Here is a 26,029-nt window from a genome sequence, read left to right on the forward strand (position 1 = left end):
ATTCTGCCACAAACTCCATCCTGGGGCTGTGGGAGCCATTCTGCCACAAACCCCTCTCCTGTTCCGCAAAGTTGCAAAGGGGTTGGTGTTGTAAGGAGCCCCCCGGCACTGCAGCCTGACAGGAGACCAGTGGGCTCTGCTGTGCTTTTCCAGCAAGGTGACAGCACGGCCAGAACTTGGCTGGAGTGGTGTGAAGCACAGAGAGTGCTCTGGCTGCACACAGAGTTCGTGCCCCGTTGGGCTGTGCTTGGGGTGCTCTGTACGGAGTCCCTGTAAAGGTGCTGTGCTCGGGGTCGCTGTTAGGGTGCTGTGCCTGTAAAGGTGCTGTGCATGGGGTCTCTGTAAAGGTGCTGTGCTTGGGATCACTGTAAGGGTGCTGTGCACAGAGGGCTGTGCAGAATCTCCACCCACAGCGAGCAGAGCCCATGCCCATGCTCAATCCCCAGGGTCTCTGGAGGGGCCGCTCTGTGCTGTCCCGGAGTCTCTGCGCGGGCTCCACTCGTTCGGTCCGTCGGAGGATCCGTGTCTAGGGTGGTCCCATCAGCCGGGCAGGGTCAGGGGGTGTCTCAGCCCCACCGGGACCGGATCCCACCGAAGCTTCCCACGGCTCCCGGGGCCGCGCCGCTCCCCGGGGCCGCCCCCTCCGGATCTGGGCGGGGAGCGCCGGCCCTGCCGCCCCCTCCGGCCCGGCCCGGCCCCGGCCCATCCCGTCGCAGCCGCATGGGGCCCCCCGGGCCGGCCTGACCCCTCTCCGAAGCCCCCGTGCCCCCGGAGCCCGGCCCTGCCGAGGAGCCGCGACGGGACCCCCGGGCCGCCCCTTCCCGGCCGGACCCCCCCGGGCCCCTTCCCCAGGGGCAGCGGACCCCTGGACCCTCCCCGGGACTGCTCCGGCCGGACCCCTCCGACCCCCGGCGGGACCCCCCGACCCATCCCATTGCTGGAGCGGACACGCCGAACCCCTCCGAGACCCTTCCCCGGGGCCAGGGACCTCCCCGGGCCGCAGGAGCCGGCACCGCTGGGGACCCTCCGGCTGTCCCCGCCGGGGCCGAGGACGCCTGGAGCCCCTCACGGAGGCCCCGGTCCCCCGGCCCGCGTCCCCGCTCCCGGGCTGGCCGCAGCCCGCCGAGGGTCCCGTTCCCGGGGCTGGGGGCAGCCGGGCTGAGCCCGCTCGGAGCCGGCGGGGCAGCCGGGCGGTGTCACGGAGCCCCGCGGGGGCTGCGGCACCCTCGGGCTGCCCAGCTCCATGGCGGCCAAGTGGTTCAAGGAGTTCCCATCCAACCTGAAGACGGTTTCGGAGAAGGCTCGGCCGGGAAGCGGGAGCCTCGGGAAGAGCCGCAAGAACTCGACCGCTGAGCTGGGGGGGTACCGGGCGGCTGGGGGCGGCAAGGAAGGGGGCAGCCGGCTGTCACGGGACAACCTGCAGGGTCTGCTCCAGGCCGCCACCGGGAAGATGAGGAAGAATTCCCGAGTGGAGGGAGGCACGCAGGAGGGACCCTCCAAAACCTACATCAACCGCCTGATCAAAGTGGAGGCTTCCGAGAAGAACGGCAAGGGGCACCCCGGAGCCCTGCCTGCCAGCCTGCCTGCCCCCGAGCAGGACAAGGGGAAGCCCCCCAAGACAGAGACGGTAAGGCAGGGACCGGGAGCCGGGGGCGGAGGGGGAGATGTGGGAAGCGCTGGAAACTTGAACTGCTTTGGTCTCCGACTCATTAGCCTGGCTGACTTCTTCCTTTTATCCTGCCCGGCTTCATTGCCTTTAAATTCCATCAAAGCTGCCTTCATCCCAGCTGCCCTTCATCACCCATCCGGGGGTGGGGAGGTCGTCGGGCACCCTCATCATAGCCAGCCTGACCCCAGAGCTCATCTGCTGCTTAAACAAAGGCTGATGCAAAGCTTTTCTGGGAAGCTGGTCTTTCACCCCTGCATAGCCTTGGGAGCACTGGGAGCCAGTCAGCATGGTTGCTGTCACCCAGAAGGGTCCCAGAGCTCGCCCCAGGCTCCTCACCATCACTGAGGGGTGTAGGAATGGTCTGGACTGCCCCTACCCCACCCAAAGGTGCCACTGGGTGCATCCTCTGGGGTTGTGGCACAGCTCCATTTACCCAGATAAGCCTCCATCCTTCCCTGGGGACCCCAATGTGCCTGTTCCCTGCCTGGCTCTGTGCTGGTGGCATCTCTGCCACCCCTGCTGGGACCCCCACGGCCCCCTGAAGGCAGACATGGCTGTTCTCTGCCCAGGTCATCATCCTGGAGGATTACGCAGACCCTTACGATGCCAAACGCACCAAGGGGCAGCGGGACGCCGAGCGCCTGGGGGAGAACGACGGGTACATGGAGCCCTACGATGCCCAGCAGATGATCACAGGTAAGCGCCACGCCGGGCCGTGCCACAGCAGCACAGCTGGCACCGCTCCCCAGGCAGGAGCCCGTGGCTGCCCTCGGAGCCACCCGGCTCAGGAGGCTCCGGGAACAGGAAAGCTCTCGCCGCTTCCTGCGGCTGCGCGGGGCCAGATAAGGAGTGGGAGCAAGGCCGGACACTGACCTGTGCTGGCCGGCCCCTGAGCCGTGTCCGTGACCTGCTGCCATCACCCACGGGCACTTGTGGCCACTGCAAAGCCCTCCATGCCCCCTCATGCCAGGGTTCCACCCCCCAAGAGCTCCCCATGGACGTGCCCCCCAGCCAGCAACACCCAGGCCGGCGTGGCCACCATCCAGCTGGCCACAACAACAGGAACTGACTGGGCCGGAAGCTGGAAATAAAAGATTTGCTGCTGATTTTTTTTTTTTTTTTCCGTGCGGGGCAGCCCAGGCTGTTTAGGCAAGGCCTGGCGCCGTGGGGAGAAGCAGGGGGCTGGGAGGGGCGAGCCTCCCGCACAGCTGAGCTCCAGTTTGGGGTGTAGCATCCTGCTGCCATGGAGCCCAGTTGGCCCCACTGGCGTGGGCCTGTGGCGCCAGCAGCCCCAGGGCTGGACAGCAGAGCAGGCGCCATGAGGATGAGGATGAGGATGGGCCCCTTCCTGCTCCAGCTCCTCCCGAGCTGGCTCCCAACGGGGCGTTGCCGGTGTGGAATCCCCAGCACATCCCTCACTGAGGGCTGGTGGTGGGATTGAAGGGTCTTGGGGGACACACAGCCCCATCCCTGACCCACCATCCCTGACCCACCATCCCTCTTCCCCACAGAAATCCGTCGTCGTGGCTCCAAGGATCCCCTGGTCAAAGCCATCCTGCTGCTGGATGGCCCCGGAGAGCCTGGGGAGGGGGGCCCCAAGCTGGAACTTGCCAAGAGGCTGGGGGGCAAGGAGGTGGCAGGGAAGGGGCCACAGCTCTATGACACCCCCTACGAGCCTGGGGAGGGGGTGGCCGGGGGGACCCCGGAGCGCAGGGTGAGGGCTGGGGATGGGCGGCTGCCCGAGAACGACGAGCGCCCGGCGGGGGAGTACGAGCAGCCCTGGGAGTGGAAGAAGGAGCAGATTGTCAAAGCTCTGTCAGGTAGGGGACAGGGACAGGGTGGGAGTGAGGATGGGGGGAAGGGACAGGCGTGGGGTGGGAGTGGGGATGGCAGCCGGGATGGGAACAGACTTTCTAGCAGGGCTCGTGACAAGAGGACAAGGGGAACGGTTTTTAATTATAAGGGGCACTTTAGATACAACAATTTTCTTGGACTGAGGGTGGCAAGGCTGGCACAGGTTGCCCAGAGAGGTGATGCCTGCCAGGTCAGGTTGGGTGGGGCTCTGATGTAACTGAAGATGTCCCTTGTCATGGCGGGGCGTTGGAGCAGATGGGTTCAGGCACATGGTTGGAGAAGGGGTTAGGACTGGCAATGGGGAGGTGCTGGGGCTGGGGACAGGCATGGAGATAGGGATGGGGATCAGAAGCACAGGTGGGGCTTTTGGGGCTCACATCTTGTCCCTCCCAGTCCAGTTTGAGGGCTCGGAGCGTCCTAAGGAGGAGCCTCCGCGGCAGCACCTGCGCCAGAAGAGCTGGACCCCCAAGATGCTGAAGCCGGCGGGCACCGAGCACAGCGAGGGGGAGCGGGTGGACCCCGCCCTGGCGCTGGAGAAGCAGCCGTGAGTGCGAGCCCGATCCACCGGGGCGGGCAGGGACGGAGCTGCCGATGTTCTGCCGCTGCTCAGCGTCCCCTCCGTGTCCCTTTAGCTGGTACCACGGGGCCATCACCCGGGCGGAGGCGGAGAGCCGGCTGCAGCCGTGCCGGGAGGCCGGGTACCTGGTGCGCACCAGCGAGAGCGGCAGCGGCAAGTACTCCATCGCGCTCAAGTGAGTGTCGGGGTGCCCATAGAACTGGGGGGGTCCCACACTGGGGAGATGGGGTGAATCCCCACCCTGGGGCGCTGCTTCGGCGGGAGTTCCTTCCCCCCTGGTTGTTCCCACCAAAAACCCCGATGGGGAGGGAGCACCCGGACCCCGAGGGATGGCACCCCCCGACCCGCGGGGGGACCCCGGCATCCTCCCGGTGTGCGGCTGGGGCGGAGGGGGGGTTCGGCGTGTCCCCCTCCCCGGCGCATTGTCGGGAGCGCCAGCGGCGTTTCCTTCCTGAGGAAGTGCAGCCCCTGGAGCCGAAACAATCAGAGCGGGACGGGAACAAACAGGGGTGGATACGGCCGCGGGGCAGGCGGGCGCCGGGGGGCTGGCGGCTGCACTGATGCCTGCTGGCCGCCCAGGACCAGCCAGGGCTGCGTTCACATCATCGTGGCCCAGACCAAGGACAACAAGTACACGCTGAGCCAGGCCAGCGGCGTCTTCTCCAGCATCCCCGAAGTTGTGCACTACTACTCCACCGAGAAGCTGCCCTTCAAGGGGGCCGAGCACATGGCCCTGCTGCACCCCGTGCACTGCAAGCTGCATTAGCGCCGGCTGATGCCGCCCCCGAGTGGTCTGCGAGCCCTCCCCACCCCGAGGCGTGAGACAGCGATGGGCACGAAGCACGGGAAGGGTCCGGTGAGAGAAACCCCGGCACGTCTGCAGCCCTGAGGGGACCCCGCTCCTGGACTCCAGCAGGGCTGTGCCCCTTTCGCTGGGACAATCCTGCCCGCCCTGTGCCAGCACCGTGCCCGGGCTGGGGGCATGCAGTGACACTGGAATGTGTAATGACCTAGTAAAATAAACTTGTTGGCTGAGAGGGAGCAGTGGTCCTGAGATGGGCTTTGTGCCAGCTGGAATCACCAGTTTTGGGGGGCCCAGGGGTACTGGGGCTCCCCCAGGAGCACATCTGCATCCTGCCAGGCTTTTTATAGCGGGGGGGCCAGCAGCAGGGAAGAGGAACACTGTTCCCCAGGGTGCCTGAGCACCCTCAAGCTGTGGTTTCCTGCCCGGCTGCAGCTGCAGCTCCCCGGGGTGTTGCACAACCCAGCACCATGGGGTGGGCAGAGGAGGCACGGCTGGGGTGCAGGGCTGGGGGTGCAGGGTTTGGGGTGCAGGGCTGGGGGTGCAGGGCTGGGGTGCAGGGTTTGGGGTGCAAGGTTGGGGTACAGGGTTGGGGTGCAGAGCAGAAGAAGCAGGGCTAGCTACAGGGCTGAGGGTGCAGGGTTGAGGTACAGGGCAGGGGTGCAGGGTTGGGGGGTCTGAGGCAGGAAGGTGTGCACAGCACAGGAGGTACAGCCTGGGAGGCACCAGTGAACCACAGAGAACAGCCTGGGGTACATGTGGGGGTGCACAGAGTACAGCAAGGTGAATGAAGTGGGGGTACAACCCCACTGGAGACACTCCCAAACAATGGGGGGCTGCAGTGACCCCTCTGCTACCCCACTCCCAGCAGCCACTCCAGTATAAATCCAAATCATTTATTTGAGCCCCATTGTCCTGTTTCCCCAACGTGTGCTTTAAAAAGGAGCCCCGAGGGGGCTGCAGCAGAGGTGTGGGGCTGATCCAGCCAGGCCCTCCCTCCCCGACCCCCGTGGCACTGTAGGGACCAGGCCCTTCCTTCCCTGTGGGACCCCCAGACCGGGTCCCAGGTCCCCCAGGCTCTGGTGCAGCCACAATTCCAGTGCTGTCACTCCTGGCCATCCCAGCTTGGTGCTGAAGGTGCCCCCAGGACCCAGTCTGTTTTTCCTAGCTGTTCCCCATGGGGGATGGCATTGATTCCCCTCCTCAGAGGCTTGTCCCAGCCACAGAGCCACCAGATATTGGGGGGGGGAATTGCTCCCAGAGCCACATCAAAGCCCTGGGACCCTCCATCCAACCCCCAAGCATCTCCCAGCACATTCAGCCCCTGGCTACTGCCCTGAGGAGGAATAATCTGCCTGAGTGGTGTGGAGCCCTCCAGGGGCTGAGGGGGCAGGCTGTGAGAGCAGAGGGGTGTCACTGAGTGTGGGTGGGGGTATGCTCAGAGGGACCAGCATGTGCTGTCCCTCACCCTCTGCCTTGCTCGTCTCCTGCCTGCTCGTCCACCACATCTGCCTGTACCTGCAGGGGAGAAGAGAGGCTGCAGGTCAGGGAGGGGGCACACACAGCCCCCCGGGCCAGCCCCCCTGGCACTCACCTCACCACGATGCCAACAAAGAGGGCGATGCCAAGGAGGAGACTGCCCCCGGTGACCAGGAAGGCGTAGGGGGATGCTACAGGATGGGTGCTGGATTCCATGACAGACCCTGACACACAGAATGGGTGAGGATAAGGGACTGGGTGTCCCTTTCCCTCAATCCCAGCCCAGGAATCCTTCCTCACCACCAGCACCATTAGCATCATCCTCTTCGAAGAGCCTGGGGGACAGTGTCACCCCATAGGTGTCATCTTCTGTGGGCACCTGCAAAAGGTGGGGAGGCATAATGGGACAGGTCAGCCCTCATGCCCTGGTGTCCCCGTGTCCACATGGGGACAGGAGACCCCTTCAGGAGCGTGTGATGCTTCCCAGGCTGAGACCATTGTTACCTGTGAGCTGTAAGGCTCCATTTCAGAGGTGAGCTCCCAAGGGTCTGCACAGAGAGGGGGGAGTGTGAGACTGGGGAGTCCATGCTGAACTCCTGGTCTCAGGGCCCCACAATCCCCCCTTACCTGTCCAGGGGGTGCCCACGGCCTCCTGGCTCCACTCACTCCACGTGCCATGGCCAAACTCATCCTTGGCCCTCACCTGCACCACGTGCCTCGTCCCACGCCACGCATCGCGGATATCGAGCCATGTTGTCATCACCTGATCCACCTGGAGGAGGGGACACGGGGCTGGGGACAGCCTGGCCAGGGCCAAGGGGTGTCCCAGCAGGCAGGGTCTCACCTCCATGAAGGTCGGGGCGGGCTCGGGGCGGTAGCGGACCTGGAAGCGCAGCCAGTAGAAGCGGGGGTCCCAGGAGGGGGGGTAGGACCAGTTCACCTGCAGCCGCTGTGGGGCCCTCTCCAGAGCCTGCACTGTCACATTCACCGGCGGGTCTGGCCTCACTGTGGGGGAATGGGGGCTCAGGGCCTCGCCCTGCACCCTCACCACCCCAGCTCCCAGCCCCCAGCCAGGGCAGCACTCACAGACACTGCTGAGGGTGATGATCTTGTCCTTGCCAGCCGAGCCACCGGCGCTGTTGCTGACACACGTGGACACCACGAGGCTTTTGGTGTCATCAGTGCCAGGTGGCACCTTCAGCCGGCAAAGGAACTTCCGTGCCTTGGAGAAGTAGCGGCACCGCTGCTCTGTGGCATTCTCAGCCACAAACCTGTGAGGTCACAGCTCAGGGGGGGCTGCAGGGTGCTCTGGGCACAGGGCAGCTGTGGGGAACATGTGCTGTGCTGTGGGGTCCCCGGCAGTGTTAGATAAAGGGTCTGTGGGGAGGGATTCATTCTGTGCCATGGGGAAGGAACACGTCCTGTGCTGTGAACTCCCAGCTACCCGCAGCTGCTAGGGAAAGGGTGTGCAGAGAAGCAAACAGCCTGAGCCACGGGGTCCCAGATGGCACCAGGTCCATGGAGAGGGACACGTTCTGTCCTATTGGGGTCCCAGCCCATGGTGGATGCAGTGACAGTACTCACCTCCTCCTCACCCACAGCATCGCCCGTGTCCCTGGGGACGGCTTCTTCTGCTGTGGCCACTCACACAGCACATCCTTGTCGTGGCTCCGCCGGTAGCAGGATACCTGGGGAGTTTCAGGGGGCTCTGCAGGCAAAGCAGGGAGGTGCTGGGGGACAGGGGCCATCACAGGCAGCGCTGAGAGGGACATTCCCACCCCAGCGTGGACCCACCTGCCACCAGCAGCCGCAGGGAGCGCAGCAGGTGGCTCCCCACGGAGCAGCTGTAGTGCCCTGAGTCCTCGTAGCGCAGCTGCCTCAGCAGCAGCGTGTTCCCCTCTGCCAGCTGCCCTGCTGCTCCCTGCTTCTCCACCTGCCACAGCACCGTGGCGTTTGCAGGCTGCTCGTCCTGGCAGGTCAGAGTGATGTTGGCTCCCAGGAGGCCCAACACCGTGTCCCGTGGCAGTCCTGGAGGAACAGGAAGGGAGCAGGCGATGAAGATGAGACCCCAGGCACGGTGGGTGTCCCTGGAGGTGGAAGGCACCCAATCATCTGCTCCCCATGTCCGGTGACTGCTGGGGGTCAGGGCACTGAGCTGGCTCCTCACACTGTGGGCTATGAGGGGGCTGGTGGCGGGGAGCACAGCTCGGGGAAGGCAGCACACAGGGACCGGTGGTCCCGGGAGTCCCTGGGTCCAGTGCCAGAGGGGTTAAGTGACTGCGCTGGCTGCCGGCCCTGCTCAGGCCTGGGCAGCGCTCCCGGCTCCTTCCAAAGGTCAGTGGCCAGCGTGAACCTGCTGTTCCCTTCGGCTCCTGCTGCTGGGAATGCACGCAGCACCCACCGGCACCCGGGACGGGACACAGCACCGGGATACAGCACCCAGCACCCACCAGCACCCGGGATATAGCACCGGGACCCAGCACTGGCACACAGCACAACACCGGGACACAGCATCGGGACACCGCACCCAGCCCGAGCCCCCACTGCCCAGGGGTCCCGTACCACCCCCCGCCCGCCTCCCCCGTGCCCGGCTGAGCTGCTGTGGGGCCGGCACGGATCCCCGTGTGTCCCCTGGCCGTGCCCGGACCCACGAGGCCCAGGTACCGGCAGAAGCTCGGGGCCAGCCCAGCTCCCGCCCCGGCCGGAGCCGGTCGCACTCACCAGCGGGGCCGCAGGGCCGCCCGGCGGCGGCGGAGAGGTGCAGGAGGAAGCGGAGAGGAAAGAGAAGGAGGAGAAGCGGCCCCGGCGGCCGCGCCATGCGCCCGGTCCCGGATAGGAAAACATCGGCGGCGGCGGCGGCGGGGTTGTGAAAGCGGCGGGGGCGGAGCGGCACGTGCGCCCCGGGCCGGGCGGGCCAACACCGCCCCGTCCCTGCCCCCGCCGCCCGGGACCGCCGCCGTGCCCTCCCCCCCTCCCCCGGATACGGGACACGGCACGATCTGCTCAGAACATTTTCTTTTTGTAAATTAAAAAAAAAAAAAAAAAGCTGTTTTGGTTTTTTTGTTTTTTTTCGTTCAAGAACCATAAAATAATACCATTCGGCCAGATAGAAACGTGCCATAAGTTATCTAGCTCTATCCACGGCCCCTCCACCGAAATAACCCCAAAACCCTTCAAAATCCCCTCCAGCCCTCGCCAACACCCGTCTTAAGAAGCTCCTCTTTGGTATCGCGTCCCTGGGAGCCCAGCAGCCCCAGAGGCTCCTCTGGGTCCCCGCTGCCCACCCACATTTCAGCAGTGCCGTCCCGCAGGAGCTGGAGAGGAGGAGGAGGAGGAGGAGGAGGGGGGAAGCAGAGGCCGAGCGTTGCGCAAGACCACGCGTGGGAGTGAATCACGGCAGCCGCCAAACCCCGGCCTCCCTGTGGTACAGAGCACTTCCCCTTTCCGACCCGGCACCCGCCGTCCTGGGGAACGCTGAGGAGGGTGACCTTCCTCCCCCTTTCTCCCTGTACCCAGCCAAGAAATGAGTCGCTTTGTAAACTCAGAGTATTTTTCCCTTACCTTTTTTTTTTGTTTGTTTGTTTTGGTTGCTATTTTTTGGGGGGGGTATTTTTTTTTTTGTTTATATATAAAAAAAGACACGTGGGTGAAGGCCATGGAGAGGCCACAGTCCTCCCACAGCCCTGCACCTCTGGTAGGATACATTCATGTGCGATGGGGCGTTTGCACTCAGTGGGATTGAATACTGATGGAGGAGTGAATGGGGGGTGGGAGGGGGCTGATGTGATGACATCCATCCATCCATCCATCCATCCATCCATCCATCCATCCATCCATCCATCCTCCTCGGAGGGACAGACTGTATTTTTGGCTAGAAGGCGACAGTCCAGACTCCTCCAAACCTCAGCACTGGCCCCCACATCACCTCTATCATGGGACCCTGCTGACAAGGGGCTTTGCCCTCGCCAGGGCCAGGGGCAGAGGAGGGGAGCCCCCAGCTGCACAGGAGGGGATGTGACCCCCTCCAGCCTCACACCCTGAGAGTCTTGTCGGCCGCACCACTGGGGCTGCCAGCGCTGCTGCCCTCGCCACCCTTCTTCTTCCGCAGGGTGTCAATCCAGCTGGCGCTGGGGCGGGGGGCAAAGCTGGACAGTGCCAAGGAGCTGAGCCTCATGTTCTTGCCAGACATGATGAGCTCCCCGAAGCCCTCCTGATGGGAGAAGGCATAGCCAGAGCGGCGTGAGCCCGCGCGCCCCGCGTGCCGCATGCACCGGTGCTGCGTCTTCTGCTTCTTCCGTACCAGCTGAGTGTAACGAACCTGGGGACACAGGGCAGGCTCAGGGCCTGGGGAACCCCCTCTCCTCAGGGCTGGGGCCCTGTGAGAGCTCCTGCAGCCATGAACTCTCACCGTATCCGAGAGCTCTGGTTTCAGGTCCAGCTTAAGGAAGCGAAAGGCCACAACGGGCACGATACAGACGACGGCGGTGAGGGCGATGGTCAGCCAGACCGTGGGCTGGGCCAGCGTGTTCTGTGCGTTTCCTGGGGCAAGAAATGAACCCAGTGAGGGCCAGGCCAAGGCAGCAGCCTGCTGGGGGAGTAGGGGGCACACAGGGACTCACCCACAAAGCGGAACTGGTTGGGGAACATCCGGAAGAGGCCGTCGCTGTGCATGGTGAAGAGGATGGTGAAGTAGGCGGCCAGGCTGCCCCAGATGAAGAAGTGGTTGATGGCCGTCCAGAATCCTGTGTCTAACCCAATCTGGTGGGGGGGATGCAGGAAGAATCAGGGCTCAGGGGATGCCTGAGGTGCCCTGAGGGTCTGGGGCAGAGTTGCCACGTCCCTACCTGCACACTGACGACAATCACGAGGGAGGTGGCGACAGTGACGGCGAAGGACTGGTAGTCGGCCAGCTGGGCACCATCATCACGGGTGGCATCAGCAAAGACACCGTAGGGGATGAAGAACATGAGGATGGAGGTGTAGATGCCCTGGGCAATGCAGATGAAGAACTCCCGCTTGTTGAAGAGCAGGTTCAGCTGCCCAGGCTCGTAGAGTTTGGGGTACTCCATGCTGCGCTGCTCTGGCACATCCTGGGGGCATGAGCACCTCCCTTTAGCCCTGGGTGGGAGCAGCCTCCACCACAGCCCATGGAATGACATGGACAGCCTGACTCAGGCACCCAGGCAGCCCTTCTTCCCACAGGGTGGGTACAGACTCCTCACACACCCAGGGACCTCTCACTACCCCCCGCCATACCTGGTCAAACACACCCATAGCGAGCACAGGCAGCGACGTGTAGACAATGTTGTACAGCGTGATGAAGTACTGGTCATACACTGTCTGTATGGAACAGAGCACTCAGCAGGGCACAAACCTGCCCACCCTGTGCCCCAGCCAGCCCCCGAGTCCCTGTGCCCACAGCTGCAGGGACAGGAGAGCTGTCTCAGCCCACCAGGACTGCCCACCCTGACCACAGGCTCCTCACACACGGCACGGTGGATGCCAGGCTGTGCCTCCTGGCTCAGGATGAGCTCCCACGGGGAGTCCATGGACCTGAACAGCTTCAGAGTCGAGGAGCCCTGCAGGAAAACCCTCCCCAGCTCTCAGTGAGAAAAGCCACCAACCCACCTGTGCTGAGAAGCCGCAGAAGAAGCCAAACCAGAAGTGGACCATGGTGAAGGCGAAGTTCTTATAGAAGAAGTAGCAAAGAAACTTGCACATGCGCAGGTAGGACCAGCGCCCGTGCACCAGGAGCAGGCGCTGCAGGAACTTGAACTGGGAGAAGGAGTAGTCGGAGGCCAGCACGGCCTGGATGCCTTCCTGCCCACTGATGCCCACCCCAATGTGGGCAGCTGTGGAGGGAAGGAGAGACAGGTAAAGAGAGGGCCGCCAGGAGCACAGGGGACGAGAGCAGCACCCCCAGCACAGGCACTTTTTTCCTGTGGGGCACAGAGGGGTGAGCACAGAAGCTCCCACGGGCCCCAGGACAGTGCAGGGGGGTGGCCTGTCTTCTCCTGTGGTCTCCCAGATCCCAGGCCTTACTCTTGATCATGCTGACATCGTTGGCCCCATCCCCAATGGCCAAAGTGACGGCTTTCTTGTACTTCTTGACCAGCTCCACCACCTGGGCTTTCTGCAGGGGTGTGACACGGCAGCAGATAACGGCCTTGCAGGCACACGCTGTCTCCAGGAATTCCACCTCCATGTCTGCCTCCAGTGCATGGGCCTGCAAGGAGAGCAAGGGACAGCTGGGACCATGGTGGCACAGCCAGGCCCTGTCCTGCCTGGCACTCCCAGGGCCCTACCAGGCTGTGCCCGTTGATGACCAGGGCGTATTCGCCCGCAATGGCTTCCAGCACTGAGGTAAGATTGGAGGAGAGTTTCTCTTGGTAGGAGAAGCCATTGCACACAGAACGTGATGCATCCATCATCTTCTCCCGGGCTTTCCTGAGGAGAGAGGGGGCACAGGGTTCCATCTCAAGGCCTTTCCATAGCTCTAGCTCCCCCAGCCACAGCTGTGCCTCACACTGGCACTGTTCTGTGTCCTCTGCCCCCCAGCCCTCACCTTAGCTCCTCTCGCACCTCCAGCACAGTGTGGCCTGTCACCACAAACACCTCTGTCATGTCATCTGTCAGCATCTTGCAGGAGTAGCCGATGTTCACAGCTGTTTCTGAGGACAGGAAACCAGGGGCTGAGCCAGAGTCCATTCAGGAGAGAGCAGTGGATCCCAGGCAGGTAGAATCCAGCCCACAAACATCCTCATCTCCGGCCAGCACCTCAGCCATGCCTCACCCTGCTTGTCCCCTGTCAGCACCCAGATCTTGATGTTGGCCAGCGTCAGGATGGCAATGGTTTCGGGGACCCCCTGCTGCAGTTTGTCCTCGATGGCCGTGGCTCCAAGCAGCTTGGGGACCCAAATGGGTGGGAGGTCAGCAGGGGCTGCCTGCAGCCACCACCAGCCTCAGCCTCCAGCCCACCTACCATCATATCATGCTCCACCTCATCGTAGAGCCGAGCCAGGTGATCCTCACGGGCTTCAGGGACACTGCCAGCTCGGTGCAGCCTCTCAGACCAGTCCTTGTAGTAGCTCTCCTCCAGGTCTCTGTAAGCCAGCACCAGTGTCCGCAGCCCCTCGCCAGCATACTCCTGCAAGAGGTCAGAGCTGGCTGTGCTGGAGACCCTGAGTGTGTCCCCAGAGCCCAGCAGTGTTCCTAGGGCAGGGCACAAGCCCAGCTCAGGCTCCTGGGCAGCCACTCTTTGCTCCCCACGCTGCCTGCAGGACCCTGTCCCACGCACATTGAGGTGGTCGGTGGTGATGCTGGTCAGCTCCTGGTTGAGGGGGTGCAGCCTCTCCAGCAGGATGGTGTCAGCACCTTTGCAGTACAGTCGGATCTTGCCCTCAGGGCTGCGCACTGCAGGGAGGAGGGGAAAAGAGAAGATGCCTGCCTCAGGGGTGCAGGAGCAGGATCTGCTGCTCTGACCCCCAGCCATCCACCTGCTGATGCCTCCACAGTCACATCCCCACCAGCGCTGCACCGCTCCCCCAGCACACCACAATGACCCCCATGTGCTGCAGCCCCATGTGCCCCTCCCAGCCCCTGTGCCGTGCCCAGGAGCTCACCGATGACAGACATGCGCTTGCGGATGTTGTTGAAGTCCAGGATGGCCAGCAGCTGGTAGGTGATGGCCTGGCCCAGCTCCTGCACTGTGATGGTCTTGGGCGTGCGGGACCGGAACACAAAGCCAAAGTTTCTGGCAGCTGTGACCAGCGCTCCCTCATCTGGGGACTGTGCCTTGTACAACAGCTCCCCTGTGGACAGCATGGGGGTCAGTGACAGTGTTTTGTGACCCACAGGGACAGATCCTGCCTCATGCCTACCTTCACTCTTCTCCTCAGACATGACTGTGTGACAGAGCGAGAGCAGGCGGAAGAACTCGTGCACGTGGAGGTCTCCCAGCTTGACAGCTTCCAGCAGGCTGGGGTCCCAGAACTGGAACCGTGGGTCTGCCAGCGGGTTGAAGGAGAAGTCTACAGGCTCTGGCCTCTGCAGGGGCAAAGCTGGGGTTACCCCCCTGTGGCACTTGGCATGGGCAGACACCAAACTGACAGCACCCTTACCTCTCCCAGCTCCGCCTTGTGACCCAGCATGTCCTGCACATCACCTGAAAAACAGGGCATGGAGTTAACTACGACAGAGACCCAACACCACAGCAGCTGCTGCTGCCCCACGACACTCTCACTAAGCCCCCTTGTTCCCTGACTGCCCCAAACAGAGGTGGGGAGCCCCAGGCTGGCTCTGGCACTCACCATAGCTGTGCCCATTCACAGAGCACTTGCTGAAGACCATGATATTCTGGGTGAGGGTGCCAGTCTTGTCAGAGAAGATGTACTCCACCTGGCCCAGCTCCTCGTTGAGGGTGGTGGTGCGGGCCTCGGCCGGTGTCCGGCGCTTGGCACAGTACATCTTCTTGTCCCAGTTGATGAAGTAGCTGTGCCCAAGCCGGATCACCTCAACGCTGCAGGGAGGATGGCTGGGTGTCACTGGGGCAGGGCAGCACACTGCTGAGCCAGCAACAGGCACACACATGCCCACCCCAGACCCTCAGTGCCCCGGGCACTCCAGCACCCCAGGTGCCCCCCATGGCTTGATAGCCCCCACACCCTTCCCAGGGGCTGGCCTGCAACCCATTCCTGCTGACAGCCACCGCTAAGCCAGGGCTGGGGACCAAGGCAATGCACCCAGAGGGAAGCCCATGGGGCTCCCCAAGCATCTCACACACCTACAAACCCTGAACCCCTCCCAAGCCCACAGGGCAGACAGCAATGAGTGGGAGGGGTGGAGGTGACACATTCTTACCTCGGGGCTAAGGGTGACAGAACCCATGCTGGGGAACGAAAAGAGAGAGAAATTAAAAGAGAGAGAGAAGGGGACAGTGCAGGAGCCTGGGAGCTGCAGGAGGGCAGAGCAAAATAGCCAGCGTGCAGCCAGGGCAGGGAGAGACGAGCAGCCAGACACAGCCAGGGGGGCCCTGAGGGACCTGTGGGGTCCTTAGGTCTTGGGGTGTCCCTGAAGGCAGACATGGCCTGTCACCAAGAGAGAAGCCCACACCCACCCACAGAACACACCGTTCTGCCTGTGGATCTCCATCCCTGTCTCCCCTCCCCAGAGGGCACCCCTAATTTCTCATACGCCCCCTGCCCAGCCCCTCTGCCCCTTGCCCTACCTCACATAGAGCGAGATGGGCACCACAGTGTTGAGGATGATGATGTAGGACCAGAAGGAGAGGAAGCCAGAGAAGAAGGCACTGTGCACCCCCTCGTCCCAGGGCAAGTAGATCTGGAAGCAGACGCCCACCTCGTGCTCCCAGATGGCGTTGCCAATGGCCAGGATCACTCCCATGCACACCAGGAACCCAAAGATCTGGGGAAGGAACATGACATAAGAGCCCTGACTGGGTCAGAGCTCCCAGGGCTCCCAGGATCTCCCTCCTGCATACCCAGAGCACCAGAGTGTTCATCAGCCGGTCGATGCTCGTCCGCTTAAATTTGGTCCGGCCGCTGTTCTGCATCAGTTTTGTGTCAGGTCCTGGGGAGCAGGAAGGCATCAGGGGGTGTCTTTCCCTCCCCTGTGTGCAGCACAGCAGCAGCTGCTGCCTCAGCCCACCTGCAAAGATGACGAGGCCAAAGCACCACTCGGTGTTGCGCAGGACGCAGCCCCGCAGCAGCATGTTCTGGTTGCTCAGGGGGTACTTGTTGTCCTTCCAGTACAGTGTCCCACCAAACTTGTCCAGCTTGTTGTTGGGGGGTTCACAGATCACCTCACCTGGGTGCACAGTATGGCTCAGCTGGGACTTGCCTTCTCCACAGGGCCAGCTCCATCCCAGTGCTCCCAGCACCATCCCTGGCTCCCCAGAGATCCGCTTGGAGCCACAGAACGACAGTGCCACGTGGCTGGTCCTTGTCCACCAAGGGTGACAGAGGAGGAAAGGTGGGGGGCTGCCCTGTGGCAGAGGGCTGGGCATGGGCACTCACCATCAAAGCAAGCCAGCTGGCTGGTGTCCCCAAGCTCTGCGGTGACAGGGATGGCCTGACGCACCTTCATGTTGGTCTCTCTGCAGGCAGGAAGGCACCACACGGGTTAGAGACAGCCTGGCAGGGAGAGCCTTTGCAGGTGCTGCCAGCAGCTCACCCTCACTCCAACCCTCACTCCCACCTCTTGCCTCCCCTGGCCCCCCAAGGCGAGCAGGGACACCTACCCATCCAGCTCTGCAGTCTCTATGTAGCATAACCCATGGGGTTCGCTGCTGGAGAGGAGGAGGAGGTCAGCCTGCTGGGAGAGACTTGTGAAGGGTTGTGCCAACACTGGGGCTCCCCCACGCCTTCCCCAGGGAAGCTCCTGGCCCTTGGATGTCCTTGGAACTCCCTGGAGCATCTGCAAAGGCATTCCTAACCCCATGTGTCCTTTGCATCATGGCTCCAAGTGCCAAGATCCTCAGAGTTCAAAACGTGGCTCCACTTATGGCCCCAGCTCTCCAACCTAAATGCAACTTCCAGGTTGGAAGTCCCTAATGTCCCCACACTGGTCAGTTACAGAGGAGCACAAAAGCAAACTGGGAGTGGCACCACACCCTTCCATGGTCCCTGTGTGTCAGCCACCCCGCTGGAACCATGCTTGTCTCAGGGCTGCACTCACCGCCACAAACTGGTTGTTCTCCAACTTGATGATGTCTCCAACACGGACGTTCATCCACTGCTCCTGCCGAAGGCTGAAGAAGGGACAGCAAACTGCAGTCAAGCAGGAGCCCTGCCCTGCCCACTGCCACGTCCCACAGGGTCCCTGGCTCCCTGTGCACTGCTCTGTGCCCGTGACACTCACACTCCACCGATCAGGACCTGAGACTGCCGGTTGTTCACCTGGTTGTCGCTTTTATGGCGGAACTGGGAGCAGGGGGAAGAGACAGCGGTGTCAGCCTCTTGGGGATGGGGTGCTGCACTCCCCCAGCATCCCAAATGCCATGGCCCTGGACACTGCACCCCTGCACAGCATCCCAGTGGGCAGAGGGGTGCAGGGGGAACCACTCACGTAGTCATCGGTGGCATCTTTGACAGCTGTGATGGTTAAGACAAGAACCAAAGGCACGATGGTGGTAAACCAGGAGAGCGAAGAGATCTGAGGAATCAGCTGGGGACAGGGAACAGGAAATTACACAGGAACCAGCCAGCCCCAGGCCTATACTGCCCCTGCTCAAGGGTGCCAAATCTCCCCACTTCCAAAGTACGGCACTGCTTGGAGCCCTGCCGTATGTGCAGGCAGGGAAGGACTGCACCCACCTGCAGGATGAGGAGGAAGAGGAAATAGGTGTTGGCCACTTCCTGGAACTGCTCGAAGAGGTTGACAGGCAGGAAGGTGACAATGTTGTACTTGGAGGTCTTGATGCAGTTGCTCTAGGGACAGGTGGGGCAAGAAGGGGTTTACAGCTGCCAAGGCCCCATAACCCCCCAAGATGAGATCACTCTGGAGGGCAGGGGCTGTGGCTCACCATGCTCTTTTAGGGGGTCAGGCTCCTGTGCTACCTCTGGCAGCTTCCTTGGGAAGCCAGTTCCTCAGGCTCAGTCACCAGCTGGTACCCTGGGACCAGCCTCCTCCAGCAGCAGCACCTGGCCCCCACAAGGGTGACCCCAACCCAGACCCCCTTCTCCCCTCTGTGCAGCCAGCTCTGGAGCAGCCAAGGATAACCTCCAACATGGGGGGAGGTCAAGGTGAGCACTGCCCTTTCTTGACACCTTCAGAAGCTGCTCCATGATCCACACTGGGATGTGGGACCAGGCTGGGACCTGGGCAGAGCCAGAGGGTTCTGGGCCTTGGCCAGGGATGGGTGGGCTGAATCCTCCACACGGAGAGCACTGTGCCCGGCTGGCCCCACAGCTATATTGGCATTCATGTCATCAGCACCATTTTTCAGGGACAAACACCTATTTTGTAGTGATAACGCCTCCCCCCCCACCAAGATGTGGGTGATTCAGACCCCAGCCCCGCAGAGCTGCCCGAGGACCCCAGGAAGGGGCTCAGCCCCCCTCACTCACTGCGTACTGGAACTTCTCGTTGTACTCCCGCGCGTTGGCTCGCACTCGACGCTCTTCCTCTATAACACAGCACCCTGTCACCTCTATGCACCCCAACACCTCTGTAACTGCAGCCAGACAGCCCCAAAACCCTGAACCCTGACACCTCAATCTCCTATCCATCCTGAGAGCCAAGATAGTCACAGAATCTTAGAAGGCAGGGAACAGGGAGTCTCCCCAGCTGTGTTATGTGTCCTGTGCTCCCCCATGCCAGGACCTGCACCCCTCCACACCTTCAACCCCAACCTTGCTTAACTGTACCTCCACTCCCAAATTCTGCATCCCCAGATCTCCCCAAGCCTGCAGTGCGAGACCCCTCAGCTCTACTCACCTGTACTCCCAGAGCCTCAGATTCTGCATCTCCCACATCCCGAGGTCAGCGGGCCCTTCCAGCCCAAAGACTGCACCCCCAGAGGACACCTCGGCTCCCTCAGCCCTGCTTTGCTGCATTCCTGGATCCCCAAAGCCCGCACTCTCAGCCCCGCTTAGCTGTAGCCCTGCATCCCCATCTCTGCACCCCCGGCCCCATTTCGGCTCCCCCGCTCCCACCGCCCCGCCGGGGTCGCGGAGCGGCTGCCACCCCTCGGACATCCCCAGGGCACGGCGCCGGCCCGGCCCGGCCCGGTCCTCCCGCCCCACCGCGTTACTGAGGCAACGCCGCACCGGGGCCCGCCCGGGACCCACCCGGGCTTCCCGCGGGCCCAGCGCGGCGCCGCTTACCCGGGGCTCGGCGGGCCGCGCACCGCTCCATGTCCCGCGGCCCCGCAGCCCATGGGGAGCGGGCGGGCGGCCGGGCCGGGCCGGGGCCGCTGCCTCTGCCGCCGCCTCAGCTCCCCATGGCCGCGGCGGCGCCGGTCGGCGGCGGAAGTGAGGTGGGGGGCGCGGGGAAGCGGCGGAGCGCGGCCGCGGGGCCGGTGAGACTGCGGGCCCCGGCGGCGGCCTGGCCAGCGGGGCGGCTCCCGGGGAGCCCTGTGAGTCCGGGGGAGGGCAGAGACAGCCCCACGGGTTACCGAGGGCAGGGCCGGGGTCCCGGGGACATCCCCGCGTCCCATGGGGCAGCCCCACAGCAGCAGCTCGTGTCCCCCAGGCTGGGGTCCCCCTGCAGCCAGGCCTGGCTGGCTCTCCTCCACATCCCTGCACCCCCATGTCCATAGACAGACACCCCGTGCTCTCCAGCCCCATACCAGCAGCTCGTGTCCCCCTGCAGCCAGGCCTGGCTGGCCTTCCACCACATCCCTGCACCCCATGTCCACAGACAAGACACCCCGTGCTCTCAGGACTCTTTTAATGTTGTGATAGGGACTGTGGGGGACACTGTGCTGCTGGGGCTCTGTGGTGGGGGATACCCGGCAGGCTCTGTCTCCCCAGAGTCCCTTTCCTTGGGTGACCTCCCAATGTCTGCGCTGCTGATGGCGGTGTTGACCAGAACAATGGAGCCCTGCTCTGCCAGGGCCTCGCTCTTCTCCTCCGGGTAGTGGAAAGCCACGAAGAGCTGGTACAGGTACGTGCCCACGGCGGCGCCCAGCAGCGGTGCCACCAGTGGCACCCACCACCAACCATTGCCCCTGCTGAGGATGGGACAGGGTAGGGTTGGCATCATCCCTGCCATCCCCACCTTGCCCCCTTCCCTCAACCCACCTGAAGACCTCTGGGCCCCAGCCTGCCAGATAGGTGAAGAGCCGGGGCCCGATGTCCCGAGCAGGGTTCAGGGGGCAGCCACAGTTGGCCCCCATGGAGCACTCGATGGAGAGCACCAAGAGAGCCACAACCACTGGTTCCAGGCCCTTGGGGACAGGCTTGTTGCGGGGGTCCATGATGCCCATGACAACAATTATCAGCACCCCTGTGCCGATCACCTGCGAGGACAGCACAGCAGCTCAGCACCATGGGGACCGAGCGGGCTGGGAGGGGGCTGGGGGAGCTGACAGTGGCACCCACCTGGTCCAAGAAGCCATTGCCAATAGACACAAAGTCAGCAGGGTAAGTGGCGAAGATAGAGGCAGTTTCTTGGGGGCCAGTGACAGTAAGGGTCCCATTGCTATGGTGCCAGATGGCATCTAGGGGCAGAGGCAGAGCATGTACAAAAGCCTGGCCTCCCCAGTATCACCGTGGAGTTCCCCTGTCCAATGGTGTTCCTCCATACCATAGTAGACGACGTAAACAGCTCCAGCAGCTATGAAAGATCCCACAATCTGCACAGCCACAAAGATGGGAAACTTCCACCAGGGGAACTGCTCTATCAGGCACATGGCTAAGGAGAACGCCGGGTTCATGTGGGCCCCTGCAATGGAGTAGGGAGAAAGGCTGGGAGTGGAGGGTCCTGGGGGACTCAGAGCCAGGGGATAGCAAGAGCTGGGACCCCTTCCTCTGTCTCACCAGAGATTCCCCCTGCCGTGTAGATGCCTCCCATGACACCCAGGGCACCTCCCAGGTAGCTGGTCATGATATTCCCCTTGGTCTCATAGAAGGCAATCTTCTGTGCAGAGCTGGCCAGGGTGATTGTCTGGAGAAGAGGGAGCCCCACCTCAGTCCTGGTGGCCTCGTGCTGAGACCCTCCCAGTGCTGATACTGCAGGGCAGCAAGGCAGGGGCTGTGCTGGTGCTGCCCCCCTGGTTTTGCTCCCCAATACTTGGACACCAGACAGGGACTGGCAGGGAGGTGGTTATTGCCCTCACTTGTGGTTTTGATAGCAAAATAACCAAATTACAAGCAATTAAATAAACTGTTTTCTGTGGGGAGGTGTTGGGAAAGAGGTGCCATAACATAGATCCAGGGACACCATTTGCCATCATGCGATGTAGCCCAAAGGCTAAGGACAGCACCAGAGCCCCAACCTTTGCCTGCTCTGAGGCAGAAGGTATCAGGGCACACACTGCCCAGCACCACACCCTGATTGCACCGGAGCTGTGGCACATTGTGGACCATGCTGTGGGAACAGGGTCCAAGGGGGAGGACAGGCAGTGCTGAGTTGCACATTTGAGTGCGGCGCAGCCCCAGACCTTCCCAACCTCAAGGGGCAAGCAGCAGAACCCCAGGGACCCCTGGCACCTGCCACCACGACACCATCAGCCCTGTCACAGAACCCCAGGGACCCCTGGCACCTGCCAGCATGACACCATCAGCGCTGTCACACACACACAACATCCCCAGCCCCAACCCAGCTGCGTGCCCTGCTTACCATCATCACGAAGGTGGACAGCACCTCACCCAAGCACTCTCTCACCAGCTGGTTCCTGATGCGGAGCAGCCTCTGGGCTCTTGTCAAGAAAGAAGTGGTGCCCATGGTGCCAGCTGGGCAGAGGTAGCAGTGGCAGCGCTGGCAGCAGTGAGAGTGGTGTAGATGTCTAATTCGCAGCAGGTTTTATGAGCCCCACAGCCAGGTGGGTGATTATGTGCAGACTTTAAACCAATCATGGCTGCACCACGGGAGACGCCTGGCAGCGACCAGAGTCCTGTGTGTGGCCGGGGACACCGTGTGACAATGCTGCACCCCAGCAGGGCAAGGCCAGGTAGGAACACCCTGAGCCCCAAGTGGCCGTGGGGGAGCCACGACCTCGCTCAGGTGAGCAGGCACAGGTAGTGCCTGGCCAGGAACCTCCTTTATCCCTGCCCAAGCCACAGCTGCAGTCAGCACTAATAAAGAGATCCTGGAAAGCTGCAGTCAACACTAATAAAGAGATCCTGGAAAGGCCTCCAGGCTGGGCCAGGCCCTCAAGAGTGCCCAGGGGAGGCATTAGCACAGCATGGGGCAAGGAAATGGGAGAGGGAGGTAAGAAGGGAGCAGTGCAGGCACAGGAGCCTGGCAATCACCTGCACCCCTGGGGCAGCCCCCCAGAGTCATTCTGGTGGACAGGGGGAATCTGCCTCCAAACACATGAGATTCCAGTCTGAAGGAGCATGGAAGGTCACCGTTTAGCATAAATAGACTTTATTGCTCTGTACACACACACACTTGATCCCCACAGGGCTCCCTGTGGTTGTGCAGCGCTGCAGAAGGTGGACAGCCTCCAGCCCAGGCACCACTTCCCAGCAAGATCTGACCCATCTACAACAAAAACAGGTGGTGAGAAGAGGCTGCTGCCCACTGCCTGCTCTGACAGGCCTGGCAAGCCCAGGATCCCACCAGCCCACACCTGAAACACACGTGGGCTGCTCAATCAGGACTGGAAATAGCTACCAGCTCGAGAACCAGCGTCGGAGGAAGCTGCCCAGCGCAGATGAGGGGCCCAGGTTGGCAGCAGGAATCTCTTCTTGCTGTGGCCACGTGCCAGCAAACTGTGCCAGCTCCCCTGCGAGGGCAGAGAGAACTCCCTCAGTGGGGCCTCCATCCACTGTTTGCCCCCTCCCCAGAGCTCCACTCACGGTCATCCATGTTGAGCACCTCCTCGCGGTAGTCCTTGCTCTGCCCGTGCTCCCTGGTGGTGCTGATGAAGGCCTGGTCCCCTCTCCGCCGTGTCACCGTGGTCTCCCGGCGGCCCTGGCTGTCCTGCACGGTGCGGCGCTCCTCCACCGCCTGCGCACAGCACCAAGCCCTGAGAGACCCCCAGACCACGGGGACGGTGTCCCCAGGCCTCCCCCAGCCCTGCAGGGACACTCACCCCGTCAGGGAGAGTCACTGTGGTGACAGAGACGCTCTGGAAGTAAGAGTGGGACCTGGGCTCGTCGGGTCTCAGGATGGTGCCCAGCCCAGCGGAGGAGACCTGGGAGTCCAGGTCTGGGGGGAGAGGGAAGGTGGTGGCCGCAGTGCGGGGACACGCCCCGGAGGCTGTCCGGAGCAGGGAGGACCCCTCAGCCCCTGCTCCCAGCACCCACCTTGGTCTTCCTTGAGGGCGGGAGGAGCCCGGGGAGCATCTTCAAGCTGCAAGACAAAGCCACGCACCGCTGACGGCAGTGATGGGAAGAAAAGAGCGACACTGGGGCAGCACCGCACCAGCACAGAGCCGGCAGCCCAGACCCTTCACCCACCCCTAGGAAGGGTCTCCATGGCCGGGCCAGATCGCCAGAGCTCCCCGGGGCCGCGCTGGCAGGGGGACTGTCCGGCTGCTTCAGCATCGAGTCCCGCAGCGGTCGCCTTGCGCTGCCTTCCCCCGGGCCGGGCAGGGCGGGCTCTGGGCAGCACAAGGGTGTCGGTCAGGCCGAGGGGCTCTGAGCTGACCCCAGAATCTCGCTCAGCCCTTCCCGTACCCACCGAAAGGCTGCTGGGGCTCGGCCCAGAACCCCCCCAGGACGCCCAGGAGCTCGCCCATGTCCCGGAACAGCTCCTCGAAGGCGCCGCGGGAGGAGCCAGGGCTGTACCCGAAGCCGAAGTCCTGGGGGGGCTGCGACATGGACGGGCCGCCATCCTCCTCCTCATCCTCCTCCTCGTCCCACGCCGCGCCGCCGAACAGCGGGTCCCGGGGTCTGCGGGACGGCGGCAGTGAGGGACCGGACAGGCCGGAGCAAGCGGGACAGGGCCGGGGCCGGTGGGGCAACGGGCGGTTGAGAGAGGGACAGGTGCGGGCGAGGCCGGGGGCACCCGGGGGACGGGCGGGGTCCCGGTCACCTGCACCGTCCCGGGAAGCCGAAGAAGCCGCGGAACACGTCGTAGAAGCTCATCCCGCTCCGGGGCCCGCCGGGGCCCTCCAGGTCCCGCTACCCCGTCCCGACCGGGTCGCGCTGCCGCCAAGCGCCGCGGCCGTAAAGCGCCGCCGGCTGTCGCGAGGCGCTGCGGCAGCGCGGCCGTCCCGTGTCCCACCCGGGTCCCGAGAGCCGCACGGGCCGGAACCGCCCTGGTGTGACCGCCCCGGGCCCTCGAGAGCCGCACGGGCCGGAACCGCCCTGGTGTGAGCGGCCCGGGCCCCCGAGAGCCGCACGTGCCGGAACTGCCCCGGTGTGACCGGCCCAGGCCCCCGAGAGCCGCACGGGCCGGAGGCGCCCCGGTGTGATCGGCCCCGCGGGCCCGCGCTGTTCGCACCAGCTACCCCGTGGAGTGCCCGGGCCTCCGTGGGGGCCGTGCGGGCTGGCGGGGTCCTGGGCTCCGGCAGAGGCCCCTGCGCTACCCCAGCCCCACGCGGCCCCGGAGGGCTCCAGCTGTGCCCCGGCAGCGAGGGGAAAGGCTCGGCGGGCACTGCAGGACCGGGCACTGCTGTTCCAGTGTCTCACTGCCCTGCCCAGTGCCTGTGAAAACCCCCCTAGACTGCCCGGTGGGGACGGGGGGCTGGGGAGAGCAGCCCTGAACCCCCAAAAGGAGGAGCAGCAGCACCAGAGCAGTGGGGACAGAAGGCAGAGCTCATTGGGAAGCAGAAATGAAGGGTGAGGGTCTCAGAGAAGGGAGGGCATCATCCCTGTGCTGGCATCTTGCTGCCCAGCATTGCAGCTGGGAAAAGGAAAATCCACAAAATGAGGGGACAAAAACACCAGCAAGAAGCTGGAGAGGGGTGGGGGAAGCGCTGCCCCCACTGCCCAGGGCCACCCAACCCCCTGCACCAAAAATAGGGAACGAGGCTGAGAAGGTGGAAAAAATACACACATCACTTTGTGATCTTTATTCTCTTCAGTAAATCCCCGCTTGGGGCTGCAGCTGAAGGGATCAGGTGGAACTGAAAAATACAAGATCTGGACTGCATAGAAAAAACCAAAAATAATACCCCCAAAAAAACAAACCAAATCAAACAAAACCCCACAAAACAAAACAGGGAAAAAAAAAAGGGAAAAAAAAAGAAAATTAAAAAATCCCCAACCCAAAAGCAGAAGATACTTACAGCGTGCAAGCAGGGCAGGACCTGCACTCTGGGCCCGTGAGGATGGAGGGACGCAGATGGAAAACATAAAATACCAGGGGGGACCCCTCGGCGGGGTGGGGGAGAAATGAGAGAACTAGAGGACAGCATGGGGTTTTTGTTTTTATATACAAGACACATTTATCCATTAAATTTAGAACACGGTACAAAAAAAACACTTCAACTAATTAATCTTACAATGCTGCTCATATCAATTACTGGTCTTAATCCTAATAATAAGGGGGTTTGCTGTAGGCGACTCGCAGCTTCCACTCCTTTGGATTTGAGAGATTCTGGGGCAGCTGGATGGGAGAGGGGATAGAAAGGAGTAAAAACCAAAAAAGGCCCCTACGGCAAACGGTTCAGATCTGAATGCGGAGAGAGAGAGAGAGAGAAAAAAAAAAAAAGAAAAAAAAAAGAAAAAATACAAATTCTATATTACATACAACAGGAAAGTGGCTGAAGACAGACAACGCAGAGGCGCCTGCGGCCTGCCCTGCGGGGCCCTGCTGGGCTGGGGGCCCGGGCGCTCCCCGCCGCAGGGTTCTCTCCTCCCTGGGGTCCTTCCTCATCATCGGGGGCACTGGGATTCTCTTCTGGAAGCGAGTGGTGCCGAGGGCCCGGCCTCAGTTGGCGCCCCAGCTGTAGCTGTTGTAGGCAGACTTGTTGGCCTGGGATTTCTGGGGGATGGAGCTGCCTTGGCTGCGCTGCCCGGAGCCGCTCTGCGGGAAAGGGCAGAGGAGAGGGTGGTGAGTGCAGGGAGGC

The 26,029-nt window shown here is 62.8% G+C and overlaps 6 protein-coding genes across 12 annotated transcripts in view; 1 reads left to right on the plus strand and 5 right to left on the minus strand.

Moving 5' to 3' along the window:
- The first annotated feature begins 660 nt into the window (after positions 1–660).
- SHE (Src homology 2 domain containing E) lies at positions 661–5,161 on the plus strand. Its single transcript, XM_014272930.3, has 6 exons — positions 661–1,627; positions 2,239–2,365; positions 3,181–3,489; positions 3,917–4,067; positions 4,156–4,275; positions 4,680–5,161. Exons 1-6 carry the CDS (start codon positions 1,244–1,246, stop codon positions 4,864–4,866), a joined length of 1,278 nt encoding a protein of 425 aa, XP_014128405.1. The 5' UTR covers positions 661–1,243; the 3' UTR covers positions 4,867–5,161.
- A 616-nt stretch (positions 5,162–5,777) lies between these two features.
- IL6R (interleukin 6 receptor) lies at positions 5,778–9,342 on the minus strand. Its single transcript, XM_005495312.4, has 10 exons — positions 9,103–9,342; positions 8,176–8,409; positions 7,966–8,089; positions 7,468–7,652; positions 7,226–7,386; positions 7,009–7,153; positions 6,886–6,929; positions 6,682–6,760; positions 6,497–6,605; positions 5,778–6,420 (listed from the first exon to the last, which is right to left on the minus strand). Exons 1-10 carry the CDS (start codon positions 9,197–9,199, stop codon positions 6,231–6,233), a joined length of 1,368 nt encoding a protein of 455 aa, XP_005495369.2. The 5' UTR covers positions 9,200–9,342; the 3' UTR covers positions 5,778–6,230.
- Positions 9,343–9,913: 571 nt separating this feature from the next.
- ATP8B2 (ATPase phospholipid transporting 8B2) lies at positions 9,914–19,573 on the minus strand. Of its 3 annotated transcripts, none has more exons than XM_074529602.1 (27): positions 19,227–19,573; positions 18,475–18,526; positions 17,715–17,828; positions 17,467–17,565; positions 17,260–17,321; positions 17,077–17,149; positions 16,640–16,713; positions 16,416–16,495; positions 16,048–16,206; positions 15,881–15,969; positions 15,608–15,804; positions 14,691–14,899; positions 14,502–14,545; positions 14,262–14,427; positions 14,004–14,192; positions 13,679–13,794; positions 13,364–13,528; positions 13,175–13,286; positions 12,947–13,052; positions 12,687–12,828; positions 12,424–12,607; positions 12,010–12,233; positions 11,638–11,721; positions 11,226–11,471; positions 11,001–11,139; positions 10,790–10,920; positions 9,914–10,699 (listed from the first exon to the last, which is right to left on the minus strand). In XM_074529602.1, the coding sequence occupies exons 1-27, from the start codon at positions 19,556–19,558 to the stop codon at positions 10,412–10,414; spliced, it is 3,876 nt and encodes a 1,291-aa protein (XP_074385703.1). In that variant the 5' UTR covers positions 19,559–19,573; the 3' UTR covers positions 9,914–10,411. The 3 variants fall into 3 exon arrangements, with proteins under 3 accessions (XP_074385703.1, XP_074385705.1, XP_074385704.1); XM_074529604.1 differs by having other exon boundaries at positions 16,640–16,710; positions 18,468–18,526; positions 19,227–19,391; XM_074529603.1 differs by having other exon boundaries at positions 18,468–18,526; positions 19,227–19,391.
- A 121-nt stretch (positions 19,574–19,694) lies between these two features.
- AQP10 (aquaporin 10) lies at positions 19,695–22,262 on the minus strand. The gene is made up of 6 exons (XM_014272929.3): positions 21,685–22,262; positions 20,883–21,009; positions 20,650–20,787; positions 20,445–20,563; positions 20,145–20,362; positions 19,695–20,074 (listed from the first exon to the last, which is right to left on the minus strand). The coding sequence occupies exons 1-6, from the start codon at positions 21,787–21,789 to the stop codon at positions 19,780–19,782; spliced, it is 1,002 nt and encodes a 333-aa protein (XP_014128404.2). The 5' UTR covers positions 21,790–22,262; the 3' UTR covers positions 19,695–19,779.
- A 155-nt stretch (positions 22,263–22,417) lies between these two features.
- HAX1 (HCLS1 associated protein X-1) lies at positions 22,418–24,209 on the minus strand. The gene is made up of 8 exons (XM_074529608.1): positions 24,049–24,209; positions 23,695–23,906; positions 23,472–23,614; positions 23,319–23,364; positions 23,105–23,220; positions 22,869–23,019; positions 22,640–22,795; positions 22,418–22,551 (listed from the first exon to the last, which is right to left on the minus strand). Exons 1-7 carry the CDS (start codon positions 24,099–24,101, stop codon positions 22,680–22,682), a joined length of 837 nt encoding a protein of 278 aa, XP_074385709.1. The 5' UTR covers positions 24,102–24,209; the 3' UTR covers positions 22,418–22,551; positions 22,640–22,679.
- Positions 24,210–25,015: 806 nt separating this feature from the next.
- Positions 25,016–26,029, minus strand: part of UBAP2L (ubiquitin associated protein 2 like) — a 30,146-nt gene continuing 29,132 nt past the window's right edge. For all 5 annotated transcript variants that reach the window (XM_005495310.4, XM_074529607.1, XM_074529605.1 and 2 more), the window contains one exon: positions 25,016–25,986. In XM_005495310.4, the coding sequence (XP_005495367.1) occupies positions 25,891–25,986 (96 nt within the window). In that variant the 3' untranslated portion in view covers positions 25,016–25,890. The remainder of the gene's footprint in view (positions 25,987–26,029) is intronic.

Source organism: Zonotrichia albicollis, chromosome 30 (assembly GCF_047830755.1).
Source record: "Zonotrichia albicollis isolate bZonAlb1 chromosome 30, bZonAlb1.hap1, whole genome shotgun sequence".
Lineage (NCBI taxonomy): Eukaryota > Metazoa > Chordata > Aves > Passeriformes > Passerellidae > Zonotrichia > Zonotrichia albicollis.

Bases quoted from the DNA above. Each gene is read 5' to 3' on its own strand.
- SHE (XM_014272930.3), top strand. From the start codon at position 1,244: ATGGCGGCCAAGTGGTTCAAGGAGTTCCCATCCAACCTGAAGACGGTT. The intron at 1,628-2,238 runs GTAAGGCAGGGA...TTCTCTGCCCAG, and splicing joins AGCCCCCCAAGACAGAGACG to GTCATCATCCTGGAGGATTA. The intron at 4,276-4,679 runs GTGAGTGTCGGG...CTGGCCGCCCAG, and splicing joins AAGTACTCCATCGCGCTCAA to GACCAGCCAGGGCTGCGTTC.
- IL6R (XM_005495312.4), bottom strand. From the start codon at position 9,199: ATGGCGCGGCCGCCGGGGCCGCTTCTCCTCCTTCTCTTTCCTCTCCGC. The intron at 8,090-8,175 runs GTGGGTCCACGC...CTTTGCCTGCAG, and splicing joins CCTGCGGCTGCTGGTGGCAG to AGCCCCCTGAAACTCCCCAG. The intron at 7,387-7,467 runs GTGAGTGCTGCC...ATTCCCCCACAG, and splicing joins CATCACCCTCAGCAGTGTCT to TGAGGCCAGACCCGCCGGTG.
- ATP8B2 (XM_074529602.1), bottom strand. From the start codon at position 19,558: ATGGGACGCGGGGATGTCCCCGGGACCCCGGCCCTGCCCTCGGTAACC. The intron at 17,150-17,259 runs GTGAGTGTCACG...TCCCTTCTTCAG, and splicing joins CAGGTCCTGATCGGTGGAGT to CCTTCGGCAGGAGCAGTGGA. The intron at 13,287-13,363 runs GTAGGTGGGCTG...TGGGTCCCCAAG, and splicing joins AGGTGGAGCATGATATGATG to CTGCTTGGAGCCACGGCCAT.
- AQP10 (XM_014272929.3), bottom strand. From the start codon at position 21,789: ATGGGCACCACTTCTTTCTTGACAAGAGCCCAGAGGCTGCTCCGCATC. The intron at 20,564-20,649 runs GTATGGAGGAAC...CTCTGCCCCTAG, and splicing joins TGTTTACGTCGTCTACTATG to ATGCCATCTGGCACCATAGC. The intron at 20,363-20,444 runs GTGGGTGCCACT...CTGTCCTCGCAG, and splicing joins GCAATGGCTTCTTGGACCAG to GTGATCGGCACAGGGGTGCT.
- HAX1 (XM_074529608.1), bottom strand. From the start codon at position 24,101: ATGAGCTTCTACGACGTGTTCCGCGGCTTCTTCGGCTTCCCGGGACGG. The intron at 23,020-23,104 runs GTGAGTGTCCCT...TGCTGTGCGCAG, and splicing joins CAGTGACTCTCCCTGACGGG to GCGGTGGAGGAGCGCCGCAC. The intron at 22,796-22,868 runs GTGAGTGGAGCT...CTGCCCTCGCAG, and splicing joins GGTGCTCAACATGGATGACC to GGGAGCTGGCACAGTTTGCT.